This window comes from Pungitius pungitius, chromosome 2 (genome assembly GCF_949316345.1).
Source record: "Pungitius pungitius chromosome 2, fPunPun2.1, whole genome shotgun sequence".
Classification (NCBI taxonomy): domain Eukaryota; kingdom Metazoa; phylum Chordata; class Actinopteri; order Perciformes; family Gasterosteidae; genus Pungitius; species Pungitius pungitius.
This window is the reverse complement of record NC_084901.1, coordinates 663,963-679,621: the sequence shown is the minus strand read 5'-3', so window position 1 is coordinate 679,621 and position 15,659 is coordinate 663,963. Positions and strand designations below refer to the sequence as shown.

The 15,659-nt window shown below is 46.5% G+C and overlaps 2 protein-coding genes across 3 annotated transcripts; one reads left to right on the top strand and one right to left on the bottom strand.

Moving 5' to 3' along the window:
• Window positions 1-669: 669 nt before the first annotated feature.
• LOC119210138 (tetraspanin-8-like) lies at window positions 670-3,767 on the bottom strand. The gene is made up of 9 exons (XM_037459833.2): window positions 3,609-3,767; window positions 2,628-2,699; window positions 2,438-2,554; window positions 2,270-2,344; window positions 2,104-2,199; window positions 1,914-2,018; window positions 1,797-1,832; window positions 1,630-1,713; window positions 670-1,378 (listed from the first exon to the last, which is right to left on the bottom strand). Exons 1-9 carry the CDS (start codon window positions 3,666-3,668, stop codon window positions 1,238-1,240), a joined length of 786 nt encoding a protein of 261 aa, XP_037315730.1. The 5' UTR covers window positions 3,669-3,767; the 3' UTR covers window positions 670-1,237.
• A 1,882-nt stretch (window positions 3,768-5,649) lies between these two features.
• ptprr (protein tyrosine phosphatase receptor type R) lies at window positions 5,650-15,430 on the top strand. Of its 2 annotated transcripts, XM_037459831.2 has the most exons (16): window positions 5,650-5,873; window positions 6,741-7,006; window positions 8,756-8,869; window positions 8,954-9,103; window positions 9,362-9,469; window positions 9,781-9,897; window positions 10,156-10,283; window positions 10,364-10,492; window positions 11,746-11,935; window positions 12,181-12,265; window positions 12,666-12,739; window positions 12,824-12,961; window positions 13,159-13,269; window positions 13,338-13,486; window positions 13,559-13,672; window positions 14,061-15,430. In XM_037459831.2, exons 1-16 carry the CDS (start codon window positions 5,744-5,746, stop codon window positions 14,152-14,154), a joined length of 2,097 nt encoding a protein of 698 aa, XP_037315728.2. In that variant the 5' UTR covers window positions 5,650-5,743; the 3' UTR covers window positions 14,155-15,430. The 2 variants fall into 2 exon arrangements, with proteins under 2 accessions (XP_037315728.2, XP_037315729.2); XM_037459832.2 differs by lacking the exon at window positions 5,650-5,873 and having other exon boundaries at window positions 6,864-8,466.
• Window positions 15,431-15,659: the final 229 nt, after the last annotated feature.

The following is a 15,659-nucleotide window of genomic DNA, read 5'->3' as shown; positions in this document are numbered from 1 at the left end:
TTACAAATACATATGTATATTTATAAATAAAATGTTCTTTAAAAATCAGTTCAATTTATGGTCCGTTAACTTTTCTAATTGATTTAATAACCTTTAAATATAATAATCAATCATTAATCATTGTGCCCTCATAGGTCAGCTCCTCCTCTTCCTCTTCCTCCGGTGTTTAAAACAGTCAAATTAAAACGTGCATTTTCAGTTCTGTAAAATGATTCTGTTTTTTGGAACTGATGAATAAAGAAACCTGATCATCAGATTATTTAATAACTTATATTCACTGCACTCAGAGTATTTTCTGCCTACGTTTTTCTTTCAAGAAAATGGAACGATTCTAACTTTTAAACGCTGACTTTATTTCACTCTTCTAGGTTTTTTTATTATAGTCAAAGTATATTAAACTGAGTTGATGCACCAGACCTCAGGGTTCAGGGTTTGACCCTAAAGGTACTCTATATTCATATTTCCTCTAGTATTTACTAGAGTAATACCTTCAGTACTATTTACTACAATATCTTAGTTTACAGTATTTACGGCAAAGTACTAGTACTTCATACATATTTACTGAAGAATTGAAATACTTCATAATTACAGTATTTAAGTTCTTTACAATATTTACTGAAAGTACTTTTCTGCATTATGTACTTCCTAAAAGTACTCCAAAGAGGCAAGTAATGTTTGATCTTTTATTTTGAAATCATCAGTTCAAGCAGAAAATCTAAAGATACAAACTATTATTTCCCTTTTCCTTCCTCCATTTATTGAAATATACTTTAATTATAAAAATAAGAAACCTTGTTGCATTTTTGTTCCTCAGAAACTCTCTCAAAGCGGTTCTCATTTTTCAAAATAAAAGCCTCAGCGTCATCAGTTTTTATATCATTATGGCAAACTGTTTAACAGAAAAAGACATTTAACAAACCCTACACGAGGTAAATACATACACACAAAATAATTTGTCTTTGGTCTTTGGTTGGTCAGAAAATAAATTAAGTTTTAATGTGTAGTTTAGAAGATATTCAGGAAAGAGTTAAGTTTGATGGAATTAAAATAAGAATAATAACCAGAGAGGAAGTGAAGGTTTGCTTTCTACACTAAAAATAATGTTATCAAGCCCAATAAGCCCCGCCCCCACACTGCACCAACCAATCAGATTGTCTCTACGCTAACTGAATAAGAACCCCAGTGGTTAACAGTTCCCAGAAGGCACTTTGGCATCCGAGGACCCAAGCAGCCCCCTCTAGTATCCGGGGGGGTTGTGCAGCTCCTGGTATTTGGGTGGAGGCAAGGTGAAGATGGCCGGCACCGTCATCAGGAGGGTGGAGCGGCCCGGGTAACGCATCTGGTGGATGATGGTGGAGGACAGCACCATGCCCAGCAGCTGGAGGACACAGATTAAGCTTTGTTTTCTCACGCGTGGTGCGTTTAAAAACCGCGGGAAAAAATAGTTTCTCCCGTGAACTGCATTCTAGTCCTTTCAAAATAAAGTCAACACGAAAATGATGACCTCGATGAATATTCATGCAGATCTAATGTAACCTTTGCTTAAATATAAAATACTTTCTGTAAGAGCCAACTTCATTCTCCTTAAATAAAGATCCATGGTGTGTGAAGAGAAAACTTGAGTCTCACCGCCAAGGCAGCCAGCGTGAAGTCGACCCCCATGAAGATGTTCAGGATCAGCCTGAAGAAGTGGGCGATGGTGGGGAAGCAGGTCTGGACACACACACACAGTCACATGGTCACGTCAGCTGACTGTCTCGCCTCTGACACTCTGCTCACCTTTAGGCCGCACTCACCTTGGCGTAGACGGACTTCCTGTGCAGCAGCATGTCCTGTGGGGGGGGACCACAGAAGAAGAAGGGCGTCAGTGACCTTTAACCTCTTAGAGGAGGGAGAGTTTGTGCTGAACTCACAGAGTAGGTGAGCGACAGACACTCCTCCGTCTGCGGGTCACACAGGCAGCTGTCGGGGACGTTGTCCTCCCAGTCCGAGTAGCTGAACAGCCCACAGCAGTGCAGCTGAAACACCACAGAAGAAGAGTCAATCAGATCTAAATGTGTGCGTGTGTGTGTGTGTGCGTGTGTGTGTGCGTGTGTGTGTTACCTGTGTCTGCAGCCTGTCTGCTATGTACTGAATGTTCTCTGGAGCTTTGTCCAGAGGCAGAAGCTCACGGAAACGCTCCTCCAGCCTGCGCTCCTCCTGCAACCCACGAGGGGAGTTTAGAGAAGAACCGGAGCAGCAGGAGGACCCTCAGTGGCGGGGGTGTTACCTGGGGATGGCCGTAAATGGCGGTGACTCCGGCTCGGAGCATCATCAGACTCCCGATGACCATACACACCAGGAACTAGGCAGAGGGGGACAGCAGGTCAGGAGGTGGAGGTGGAAGAAGCCTTTGATGCTGCGTGAGGAACGTGAGGAACGTTCTCCAGAGACTCACCACAATCAGACACGCCTGTTTCTCCCGGTGGGCGCCGTAGGCCCCCAGGATGGCGATCACCATGGTGATGGCACCCAGAGTGTAGAGGATGATGAGGATGGTGGGCCGACCCTCCAGCTGGGGGGGGGGGGGGGGGGGGTCAGCTCGGTTGTTTGTTTGTGTGAAAGAAAAAAGTTTGAATCGTTCTTACGTTTTCTCCTCCGTTGATGCTGGTGACGACTTGAAAGAGCAGCGCGACCCCGATGATGACACCGCCAACGATCTGCAACACACACACACACATGCACACACGCACACACACACACATGCACACACACACACACATGCACACACACATGCACACACACACACATGCACACACGCACGCACGCACACACACACACACACACACACACGCACACACACATGCACACACGCACACACATGCACACACGCACGCATGCACACACACACACACACGCACACACACACACACACACATGCACACACGCACGCACGCACACACACACACACACACACATGCACACACACACACACACGCACACACACAGACACATACACACACACACGCATGCACACACACATGCACACATTCACACACACACACAGACACACACACATGCACACACATGCATGCACACACACACACATGTTAAACACAGAAGTTAAAACATACACGTCATTACATCATTGGCTCATTTCACCTCTTGTTGATGACTGAATGATGTTGAGTCAAATGTTATTGCAACTATTTATATTTAACTTTGATATATATTTGAAGATGAATATTGAAAACATCAACTATGAAAGAACACATATGGAATTGTGTAGTTAAATGCTGAGTAACGTTGACGATCACTAATGAATCATTTAACATAATGAGTCACTTTCAGGTGAATGAGTCTAAAGATTAATGAGTTCATGTGGTGTTTACATGACAGACAGCAGAATAAAATGAAACCTCTTGATGTCTAAAGTTTGGCGCGTATGAGCTTTAGAGTCAATACGTCGATGTGAGAAAATGTATAACGGATTAATAACACATTAATTAAAAAACTACACGTTTTGTTCAGCGCTTTAAATCAACTGCGCACTTTTTTTTCCAGACACTTCCGGGAAGAACCGGCAGCTCGCGGCCTCCTTCAAACGTTACCGAACGACGCCAACTCACCGCGAAGAAGATGTTGAAGATGGTGAAGATGAGTTTGAGGCAGGTGTTGACCGAAGCCATGTTTGAAGGTGAAAACAACAACTACTACAACAACAACAACAACGACACGTCGCGCAGCTCCGTCTGCAGCAAAGTGAAGATGGTTTTAACTGGCGGGACGGACCGCCGCGAGGGGGGCGGGGACTGACTTCCTGGCAGTGGTCAACGGATGCAAAGGCGGGGGGCGGGGCTTCATTCCGGGAAATCGAATGGAAAATCCCCGTGGAGTCAAAGGGAGCCGGTTGGTGCAAATTCTGTGGAACAGCGAGAGACAGACATGTCCAGAGTAAGACATACTCAGAGAGGACATGTTGGCTTCTACAATGTGGAATTACTGTTATATGTCATATGAATTACTTTGATAATAACAATAATACATTATTATTTATGAGCTGTGTCTTCTTTTGGTGGTCAGATGCGATGCAGTGGACGAAGTGTCTCTGTGAGGCTGGAGGAGAAGTTTAAAGCAGAGAAATGAGTTTATGTCTTCATTCTGGATTGTGGAGCCTTTACTGAGGAGTCCGTTCAGTGACTCACATCGTCTCATATATATGTCATACTACAGTTATTGAACAACTCGTTCTTTTAATGCATGTTGACAGTGTTTTCAGATTTTTGGAGTGAATCAAAGAGAAATCCAAACATTCCCATCGCAAAAACCTTTGACTGTAACCATCAAACAAATCCAAAGATGTTTTTTCTGGAAATGTATAAAAACCAGGCCCCATTTAAGAGAATTCCTTATTTGTATTTTCTAAGAACCTAAGCGATAAGAAGAGAAGTCCTAGTGTAGCCAGCTGAGGTCCGTCTCAGCCTCTGGATCTGGTCCAGAACTCACAGCCCGGCTCCTCTGACCTTTAATATTCAACAAATAGATCTATTTCTGATACAGGAACTTAATGAAAACAATAATGTAATGTAATCCAAGAGGAGCAGCTGTAGTTTGTGGTGCTGCTGAACTGGATCACACTGACAGCTGTAGATCTCATTAATATTCATATTGGATGGAAGAAACACAAAACGTTATTTCAGGGCTGTTGTATTACATCACACTGCATTAGCTTTATGATGCTTTCATAACCAGTAACAACAATTAAAGAGTCAATGTTTTACTGGATAGTAACACATAGTGATTAACCTCATTGTATTGTATGTACAGTTGTCTTTATGTTGTTGCCTGTTGCTGAGCTGAAATGCATTCTGGGTAAAATGGGCGGGGCGTGTCACATCCGGGTATTGTGATGCAGACTTTAGAATTGGAACAGAACTCGGGCTGCGACTGATGACGTTTCACGAGTCGACGAGAACTAAAGTCCACACTAGAACGCATATTGAGAAAGGGCCAAACTGTCAATCATCAGCGGCTGGTTGGCCTTGGCGGCCATCTTGCCACCGTTAACTCGCTAGCTAACGGTGATCATAATTGGTGAAGAGCGAGATTTTGTGACTTTTATTGAATCGTTTTCATCTCCAAATCCTAAATGTAAATAATGGTTTGATGCGGTTTGTATGAACACAACACTCGCGATGACTCAGCTCCCTAATCTATGCTAGCATGCTAGCCGAGGCAACTGAGTTGGAATCAGTTGGTCATTGTGAATATTTATAGTAACACGTAGTGACATGTCTTTAAGAGTTGTTGCAGATATTTTATCCCATATGGCTTCCCGTAATTAGTGAGGTAATAGTGGCCTTAAAACCAAATTCATATTGTATTGTGAGCCAAATGTTTATACCATCACTTAATCCATCTGCCATGCTAAACCCTAATCAGCATGCTAATGTCACATGCTAATCACGTTTTAGCATGGCAGCTAGACTAGCATACTCTTTATTGCTATTTATTTTTGGCATTAATAAAATAATTTTTAATTTTGCTATCATTTTAAAAGTATGATTAATAATCCAGAGCGTACATATTGACATAAAATACATGTCGAGACGTTGTATAAACGTACACGTATTGACAGCAGCATTCACGCCTCCTCTTCATCGTCTCCATCCTCTTCCGGCTCTTCCTCCACCAGCCGGCCGCTGTCGGACGCGTGGAGGCGGGGGAAGGAGCGTCGTAGGTGCCGTGGCTTCGTGTGGCGGACATGACGCGCACGCTCTCGTTCACGCGCCACCAACGTCCCCGCGGAGAGAAGCTCGCAGGAAGGATGCTCTGCAGGACGCGGACCACGCTCCTCTTCTGGTGCCTCACATGGAGCCCGCTGCTGATCTCAGGTGAGCGTCTGCTGTCAGTCATTCTCCGCCAGAGGATGAACCGAAAGGATTCATGTGTGGTCAGCTGCTTCATCGCTGCGACCGAAGAAGGGAATTTAGCCATCACAGTTTAATAGATAAATCATCTGTGGATATACACAATGAGCCTTAACCATAAGCAATGATATAACCTGTCATGTATCATAACAGAGGGCACGATATGAGGAAAGCTTCGTCACAGAAAATGCTCCCTTTTTGTTCCACAGGGACGATGTGCTGACCCTGTGTGACAGTCACTGATGCTCCTCATGTGGTCACCACGTTTTATGTGGGAACGCCAAACGTTTAACAGTGAACTCGTCGTCTCATTGGCTCTAATTGAAGTTTCTCTTGATGCACAATGACTTAAATCTAAAAGCTAAAAACCAACTCAGACCCTTTTACAAACACAGAGCTGATCATGACCATTTGTTGCAGCTCCTCCCAGAATCCTTCACTTCACCCTACATTGGCGAGGAGTAAACCCAAAGCCCAGAGGAGTTTGTTTCTATATATTTCTACATTTTTCAGTTTGATTCATCATGAATTAATTTCAAAATCATTTAGTCAATCCTGCAAAACAAGGAGAAAGTGCAAATAATAAAGGTTTATTTCGTTTAATCATATGAAGACTGGTGTGTCAAACCTTCTGAGGGAGTTTGCTGATGGTTTTATTAACAAAGGAAGCATGTGACACTTCAACCTTTCATCCTCCTGGATGAACACATGAATGTGTCTCTGCTGCCTCGGGGTTCCTGATGAAAGCTTCTGATCTTCTTCTTGTGAAGAGAGTTAGCATTTAGCATCATTTAGCTCTCCATCATCATCCTCCTCTTCTTCTCCCCTCAGAATCGTCTTCTGTCGACCACCAGCTTCATCTTTTCCCTCCTCGAGACTCCAGGCGTCTTCCTCCATCCCGACACCCCCCAGACGACCTGAACCCTCCACGCCATGTGGGCCGCGTGTTCGACACCCATCTCCAGCGTCACCATGGGCGCCCAGCCCGGTTAGCCAAAGTGACGCCATCCGCCCTCCTGGGGTCCGGCGAGCTGCGCGGCCTCGCTCTGCTGGAGCGGCCTCACGCCGCCGTGTCCGCACGCCACCTGGTTACCGTGGTGAGCAAACCGCCCTCTGATTGGAGGAGGCCTTTTCTATTTTCAGAGTGCCAAAACGTGTTCACACCCATCAATTGGAGGTTACCTGTCAATCAGACTCATTGGGGCGGGACTAAGATGTCATTGGTGCAGCTTTCTTAAAAGTGATCAATATGTCAGAGGAACCAGAAATATGAACGCCATTCTGAGGTTAGATCATGGAGGATGAAGAGGTCCTCTAAACACTAATATGTGTCAAAATAACTTCACGACTCCCCTTAACTGTTTTACTTCAGTAGGATGTTAACGATGTAAATGTGAAAAGAAATCTCTTTGTGGTCTTAAATATATATATATATATAAAAATCTGTCTAATATTAAGATTTCAAACCAGAACAGGAACAACGTCCACCTTGTAGTTTCTAAAGCAAACACAAACATCTGGTGGAAACACATTAATAAAGAGTCTCTGCCACCGTGCTCCCTTTGGCCTCTAAGCTCATCAGAGACGCAGGAGGTCAGAGGTTGGATCACAGTAGACGGACAAGGAGCAGCAGACTCCTCAGGCACGGGAAGAGGCTGCACTCTCTGTTGCCATGGAAACACCATCACCAGTGTGTGTGGGAGAGACCCACTTACCTTCACAATGTGCGTTTACATAACTAGACAAACAGTGGAGACCTTCAGAGTGACATTGAGACAAAGACAGGTCAGAGACAGTGAGACAGACAGGTCAGACACAGTGAGACAGACAGGTCAGACACAGACATTTATATGTAGGAGGAATCATTTAAACAAATATGTGCACAGTCAGTCAGACGCATCGCAGATGAATTGTGGGCAAAGAAATCTGGAGAAAGAGGGACGTGAATGTTGGGAGTGTAGAGACGGGCAGATGGTGTGTGTGTGTGTGTGTGTGTGTGTGTGTGTGAGCTTGTTTGTTGGAGCATGTGGACCTGCGTGTGTGTTATATAATTCACGTGTGTGTTGCGTGTGGAGAGAACTTTGAAGCCACTTCAAACACATGCAGTGAAACATGAGTCATCAGCTGCTTCTGTGGAACATGTGACCTGTGTAATGACATATTTGTGACATGTGTGCGGATTCAAGATGGCCGCTCCTTCACCTGACGAACAACTTAATAACAACGATGAGGTTAAAACTAGTGGAAAGCTTCAAGATGACAAATATCCCAGTTTCACCTGCGGTACCCCGCAGCTATGGACTAAATGTGTGTGTGTGTGTGTGTTTTGGTATCGGCGTGTCGGGACAGAAATAGCACCTGATCCTAACAGGAAGCGCAGCGGGATAATGGCATTACCTGGACAACGGCCAATCAGGTGGCCCGTTAAACTCGGCCCCCCTCTAAGCCAATCACAGATCAGGGAATGATTAGATCAGGAAGCTTCTCTCCGAGTGTTCTGAGGGAAAAGCTTCCTGTGCTCGACAGGGAGGAACCACAATGTTTACACCTCCCCTTGGTAAGGTTGTCTTTGTTGTTGTGTTTTATTTAAGAAACAGAAGTGTGTGTCTGTGTGCGTCTGTGTGTGTCTGTGTGCGTCTGTGTGCGTCTGTGTGTGTTTGTGTGCGTCTGTGTGCGTCTGTGTGCGTCTGTGTGCGTCTGTGTGTGTTTGTGTGTGTTTGTGGTCGTTGCTCCTGATGTTGAATTAACAGAACACTCCATCATCACTTCAGAGACAGGTGGGACACCACATGGGTTTGTCTAATGTTTAACATCTCCCCCCCCCTCCTTATCTGGCTCCATCACAGTATCTGGCTGTGGACGTGAGGAGGCTGAGCGTCAGTCTTCTTCGGTGGTTTCGGGAAGGCGTGGCGGCGGCGCTGGGCGTCCCTGCAGGACACGTGCACATCAACCGGCTGAATGTGAGACACAGCGCCTCTACCCCCTGCTTTACTCTGCGGATTGGCTGTTTGAACGCGTGATTGATCCATTAACCGCTCTTCCAGGAGGAGAAGAACAGCATCGAGCTCTTCGTGTCCTCTGATAGGCTGGGCATCTCGGAGCCCCGCCCCGCCGAGGAGGTCATCCGATCCCTGAACGTCAGGGTCCTGCACCGCCACCTGGGACACTTCGGCATCACCGAGGTCTCCACCGAGGTGCGTGCCGGCTCTCCCAGTGCAGCCCAGTGCGTCGCCATGGAAACAGGCAGAGACGCTGGATTGGGATTGTTAGAGATCGAGTTTAATGGAGCCGTTAAGTTCCCACAGAGCCTTTATGGATTATTCCACCAGACGCCGTTAAACAGATGATTAAATGGATGCTGCTTGGGGCTTAAACAGATGAGGCTCGTCCCCTCGACATCGCACACCAACGCAAACCTTATTTTGAAAGTATTTCTGCCCTGTTTCCTGTAGAAGAACGTCCTGCAGGGCGAGCAGAGGGACCACGTGTGGACCAGAGAAGGTTTTTACACCGTCGTCCTCTTCTTCACCGTCTTCGTCATCGTCGTCACCTGCTTGATGGTAAAACACAGTCTCACACACACGAAGGGCCACACATCATCAAACTATTTCCTGCAGTGGGACATTTGATCCACAAGAGGGAGCCACGACTCAGAGGAACCAGATGTTATTGGTTCTATAATCTGTGTTTCTACATGTTAAATTTAGAGTATGAAATACGTTGCCTCATCTAAATATTATGCAAATATTCAAGCAAAAACGGCAGATAAAAAAATGAAAAGGTATTAACAATAGTGCAGAGAAGGAAGAACACAATAAACAAATATGGTCTGAAAAGGTTTGATTTATTACTCTTTTTGTCTGATCTCCAGGTTTTGTTCCGACTCAAAGAGAAGGTCCAGGTTTCTGAGACACAGCTGAAAGCTCCGCCCCCTGACCTCCACCCGACCGTCCTCCAAGACCACGGCCAGAGGTCAAAGGGCACCAAGGTGTGTGTCCGTCTGCAGTTATAAAATATTTCATCGACTCTCATATGGGATCAAATTAAATTCTTCACCAAGACAATTCAATCTGTGATATTTTTATTTGTTGGTTTATTTCATGCTTAGATCAAAGGGACTTTTACACGTTTACATCACAGAAATAATAATCATATTTATCCACACCAAGTCGCTGCATTCATCGATATCGGGTTCATTCAACGTGACCATGAGGTTATTGATCCTCATTGATCATCTCGTCTCCAGGTTGTGACGTCAGAAAGAATGGTCCAAGCTGAGCTCCCTCCAACGGTAGCCACGCCCACTCGCCTGCAGCAGCAGCCAAGCTCCGCCTGCCGGCGCCTAGCTCCGCCCCCCGCCACCCCGCTGCCCCGGTGAGTCAGCTGACCAACGCTTCGTCCACCCCTTTGAATTCATCCATCAACCAACCACACACCTGACCTTCTCCTTCTAGCTCCGCCCCTTTCCCAGCAAGCAGCGACCACGCCCCTCTGGCCAGCGTTGCCCCGGCGACGCCGCTCCCCGAGCTGAAGCCCTGCCCCTCTCCCTTCAGGATGAAGCCTGCGGCCGGACTGCAAGAGAGGTCAAATAATCAGAACTTATCCAAGTCTCTTAAATTCCATTTCGTCATGTGACATTCTATATATGTGGATGAAATGGAAATATTAAGTACAGAGAGTATTTAATGTTCTGTGAGGTTTCTGTTCATACTTTGGTATTAATGCTGCAGTAAGAACATCGTCCTTTGTAACAAATGAACATTAAAACTCCCACAAAGAGAAGTATTAATAATTCACCTTTTTAAATGGAAGGTGTGTGTGTTTCTAGAGCGCGACCTCTGACCTCTGATTGAGTGCATCGCTGCTCATAATCTCCAAAAGAAAAGGTCAAAAAGTCCACTCGCAGAATTCAGGGTTTTTGCTGCATTCTTCTTCTTTCTCTTATTATAATTATTATTATTAGTTAGTTTATAAAAAATGTGATTTATTTTCATCAGAGTGAAGGTGGTTACTTGTCTTAGTGAGTATTAATGTTCCTGCTTGTTTTCACTGATTGGATGGCAGGAATTAGTTTCCGTGAATGGCCCTGACCTTTGACCCCTCTGACCTCCTGTCAGTTGGAGGGAGATGATAAGGACTCGCTGTGATGAAACGTCTCACATTGTTGGGGAAATAAAACAAAATGAGACATTCAAAGTGTTTTCACAGCTCCTTCCTCACGTTGAAAAGAAAACACCTTCATTGGCTGCAGCACTTTGCCGTTTATCGGCGGCTCGAAGCCCTTCCGTTGCTCGCCGGGTTTGAACCCCGGACGCCGTTTTGTTGTGGTCCACTGAGCCTTCAGAGGAGCACTAAGAAAGGGAGAAGATCTCAGGCTCTCACTGAGAACAGGATGTTTTTCTGTGTGTGTGTGTGTGTGTCTGCGTGTGTGTGCTCCGCCCTGGAAGGCGGCCAATCAGCAATCAGACGAACAGGAAGTAGCGGCGTCCCAGACAGGAAGCCAGCCGACACGTAGCCAGACGAAGAGTCCGCTCGCACTCGGCTGTTTTACTGATGTTTCATTTAAATGATTCATTAATAAATCCCCTCTTAAATGCTTTTTATTATTTGATTATTTATTTACATTTGATATGATTTAGATGTAATGGTAAAAAACATTTTTTTATTTATATATTATATAAACAGTATAATGACTAATCCTCTTCACTCTTAATTTATATTTTGTAAATCTCATGTTTACACTTTTTTTATTGAATTAATCTCATAATCCTGTCTTTTTTTATTTGTGTGGTAAACAACATGACCCCCCCCCCCCCTCTCTGCTCCTGCCCCCCAGGCGAGGCTCCAACGTGTCCCTGTCCCTGGACATGTCGGCCCTGGGCTCCGTGGAGCCCCTCAGCGCGGTTGCCGTGGTGACGCCCCGGGAGGCGGGGGCCAGGTACCTGCTGGCGGCCGGCCGGCCTCTGACGCGGCAGCAGCTCCGCGACGCGGCCGGCGACCCGCAGCGGCTCCACGCCGAGTTCGCCGTGAGTTCTTTGTGATCAAATGGCCCGGGAGGGACAACGGGTCAGCAGCTGTTAGCATGATGTTAGCATTAGCATGAGCTAGTTGACAGTTTCTGTATAGTTAGCACGTTAGCTCGTGAGTAATGTGAAATATGCATAGAATGTAATATTCCTGCTGAATACAACAGAATCAGGTTCTGATCAGCGGGTGATGACCCGCATACGAGGATTCTTATCGTTTTACTGACACTGTTCTTCCACCGCAGGAAATTCCCATGAATTTCATTGATCCCAAGGAGCTTGATGTTCCATATCATGGCACCAAGAACAGATACAAGACCATTGTGCCCAGTAAGTACTGTGTGTGTGTGTGTGGAACCAGGAAGTGTTTTATCATGTGGGAGGGGATGAAGGTCAAAGGGCGGAGGACGAGCTAAGATCACACCTCCCTGAGAGGACACATGCACACGAGAACAATACGTCTTCCTCAGCGCACAGTTTGTTCTCACACTGTTAGCCAAGCAGTTAGCCTGTTAACACAATGATTGTTTGTGTATTTATGTATCTGAGAAGGGGCGGGTATCAATATAACACTGAGTGGAGGGGGGGGGGCTTCCTTCCTTCCTTCCTTCCACTAATCAAGTGTAAGGAATGCTCACCGAGAGCTGCTGTCAATCAGACTCCTTCCTGTTTGAGTGTGTCGGTACCACAGCCTGCAGGGTTCTTCACGCTGATGTCATTCATCTCTCAGATCCTCATTCCAGAGTCATCCTCAAGTCGAAGAGCGACCCGCTCAGCTCCTACATCAACGCCAACTACATCCGGGTGAGACAGATTCATGTGCACGTGAACGCAGCACTACCAGGACCGACCCCGAGTGTGGTGTGATTGGCTGCTTGCCCCCTGCAGGGTTACCTAGGCAACGAGAAGGCCTTCATCGCCACGCAGGGTCCCATGGTGAACACGGTGAACGACTTCTGGCTGATGGCCTGGCAGGAGGAGGCGCCCGTGGTCGTCATGATCACCAAACTGAAGGAGAAGAACGAGGTACGAGGGGGGGGGGGGGCTCAGATCCCTAAAGGTCAAAGGTCAGAGGCCGAAACCACCTTCAAGTTCCCTTAAAGAGGCGATTATTTATTAAATGTGCTGCCTTTTATGTTTGAACTTTTGTATGAACTAAGGTTTTATTTTTACATTAAGAATTAGTGTAGTGGATAACACCCCCCGCCCCCCCCCCCATGCAGAAGTGCGTCCTGTACTGGCCTGAGAGGAGGGGCATCTACGGGAAGGTGGAGGTGCTGGTGACGGGCCTGAGGGAGTGTGAGCACTACACCGCCCGCAGCCTCACCCTCAAGGTAGGCCGCTGGTCTGCGTCCCTGCTGTAGGTCGGGGGGGGGGCACTGACACGTGTTCCTGTGCGCAGTGCGGGAATCAAACGCGCGGCGTGCAGCACTACTGGTACACGGCGTGGCCCGACCACAAAACCCCCGACGCCACCATGCCGCTGCTGCAGCTGATGTCCGACGTGGAGGCGGAGCGACGGGCCGCGGGGCCGGTGATCGTCCACTGCAGGTAGAGGGGGGGGGGGGCTGCGCCAGGTAAGGATGTCAAATGACACCATTACCCACAATCCTCTGCTTGCAGCGCCGGGATTGGCCGGACAGGCTGCTTCATTGCCACGACGATAGGATGTCAGCAGCTGCAGAGGGAGGGAGGGGTCGACGTTCTGAGCATCACCTGCCAGCTCCGAGCAGACAGGTGAGGGTTCCCCCTGTAGTCCTGATCCTCCATGTGAACCGGTCTCACTGTAGTCCTGATCCTCCATGTGAACCGGTCTCACTGTAGTCCTGATCCTCTATGTGAACCGGTCTCACTGTAGTCCTGATCCTCCATGTGACCCGGTCTCAGGTTAGTCCTGATCCTGTATGTGACCCGGTCTCAGGTTAGTCCTGATCCTGTATGTGACCCGGTCTCAGGTTAGTCCTGATCCTGTATGTGACCCGGTCTCAGGTTAGTCCTGATCCTGTATGTGACCCGGTCTCAGGTTAGTCCTGATCCTGTATGTGACCCGGTCTCAGGTTAGTCCTGATCCTGTATTTGACCCGGTCTCAGGTTAGTCCTGATCCTCCATGTCTTGTCTCCACAGAGGTGGTATGATCCAGACAGGTGAGCAGTACGAGTTCGTGCATCACGCCCTGAGTCTGTTCGAGGCCCGCCTCTCATCAGAAACCGGCCAATGAGGGCGCACTTGGACCCAGGAGGCGTCGGCTCAAGTCTTTAATGCGAGTGTAATCTCTGATATCAGGGAACCCCCCCGGGGGGGTCTCTGAGCACCAGGGACAGCCAATGAGGACGGGTGTGGGCGGAGCCTGCGGAAGGCAAGAAGACAGGTACATTTGTCAAAGTGGAACACGTCTGTTGTTTCTTCTCTTAGGAGGATCTTTGAGGACTTGTGTCCTCTCCTGGACCGAGTTCTTCTCTGTTCCCCTCTTGGAGGTCTCTGGTGGTGCTTCTGTGACTTGTAGGGTATAAACTGATCTTGTATCGTGGTGTTCTGGAAACGACTGTTAGCTGTAAGTCGTGACGTCTGCTCTCCGTAGTCGCTATATATCTTCTAGTATCTTCACCGATTCATCTATAACTACCAACGTCCTTCAAAACCTCGTTCAGCTTGAGGAACGTAAACATGAAGCAGCTTCTACGCTAACTTCTGACACCAGCTGTGATTCCATAACGTCATTTTAGATGCACATTTAGTATCTGAAAGGCTTCCAGGCGGAAACTGCTAAATTCCCCCAAACAGAAGTCACTTTCTCGTTTACGCTAAGCTAAGCGTAGCGTAGCGTAGCGTAGCGTAGCGTTTAGCGCCACCTCTTTATGAATCTACATTCTGACGGAGAGCCGAGGTCACAGACCTCTAACACAAACCCATGTGATGAGCCTCTCTGTAGAGGCTGTAGCTTAGTGCTTCATGTGCTTGATGCTAAATAATCGACGCTAACGTGTTTTATTACAATTATTTATAAGTCCGTCTGCCATAAAGCTTTAAGTCTGGAGTGGAAAATTAGAGGAAATGTGTTTTTACAATTGTACCACGTAACGGCCCCCCATCATGCTAACACTATAAAGACCCTTAATATATATATATATATATATATATATATATATATATATTTCAGATCCATGAAGAAATGGAAACCTAACAAGCTCAGTCACCGTTTATATATTTCAGCAGGATTCAGCTTATTAATGAATTAAAGGTATAACGTTTTTTAGTAATTAAACTGCGTCGTAGTTAAACTTTGATGTTCGCACTGAAACAATAAAAGGGAAATAATTTACAGTCATCAACGCTGTTGTAAAATATTATCTTAGTGACTGTTATTTTTTTGTGTATCAAAGTAACAACTTTATTTTTATACTGTTTTTACATGTTTAGCAACTAGCTGCCGTTTGTCGTGAACTCAACAAATGAAACGCTGTATTTTAGAATAAAACGATAATTCTCTTCTGTCACTTCCTGTCGTGTCGACTTGTTTTTGAAGATCGGAGGTTTCGTGGTAGTAACAAAGAGCAGAAAGGTTTCCATCACACAACAAACACTCCTCTTCCTCCATGTTAATCCTTGTGATTCAATCAATTCAAGATGGAAGCTAGTAGTACACGTAGTACACGTAGTACACGTAGTACATGTAGTACCGTGTTCCTCCACCAGGAGCCACGCTGGGCTTCATGTTAGCTTGTG

What these genes read in the sequence shown, in the direction of transcription:
- LOC119210138 (XM_037459833.2), bottom strand. Translation starts at nt 3,668, where the DNA reads ATGGCTTCGGTCAACACCTGCCTCAAACTCATCTTCACCATCTTCAAC. An exon ending in AACAGGCGTGTCTGATTGTG is followed by an intron (nt 2,345 to 2,437) that starts GTGAGTCTCTGG and finishes CCCTCTGCCTAG; the next exon opens with TTCCTGGTGTGTATGGTCAT. An exon ending in GTCTGTCGCTCACCTACTCT is followed by an intron (nt 1,833 to 1,913) that starts GTGAGTTCAGCA and finishes CCCCCCCCACAG; the next exon opens with GACATGCTGCTGCACAGGAA.
- ptprr (XM_037459831.2), top strand. Translation starts at nt 5,744, where the DNA reads ATGACGCGCACGCTCTCGTTCACGCGCCACCAACGTCCCCGCGGAGAG. An exon ending in GCGGCCGGACTGCAAGAGAG is followed by an intron (nt 10,493 to 11,745) that starts GTCAAATAATCA and finishes CCTGCCCCCCAG; the next exon opens with GCGAGGCTCCAACGTGTCCC. An exon ending in GGCTCCACGCCGAGTTCGCC is followed by an intron (nt 11,936 to 12,180) that starts GTGAGTTCTTTG and finishes CTTCCACCGCAG; the next exon opens with GAAATTCCCATGAATTTCAT.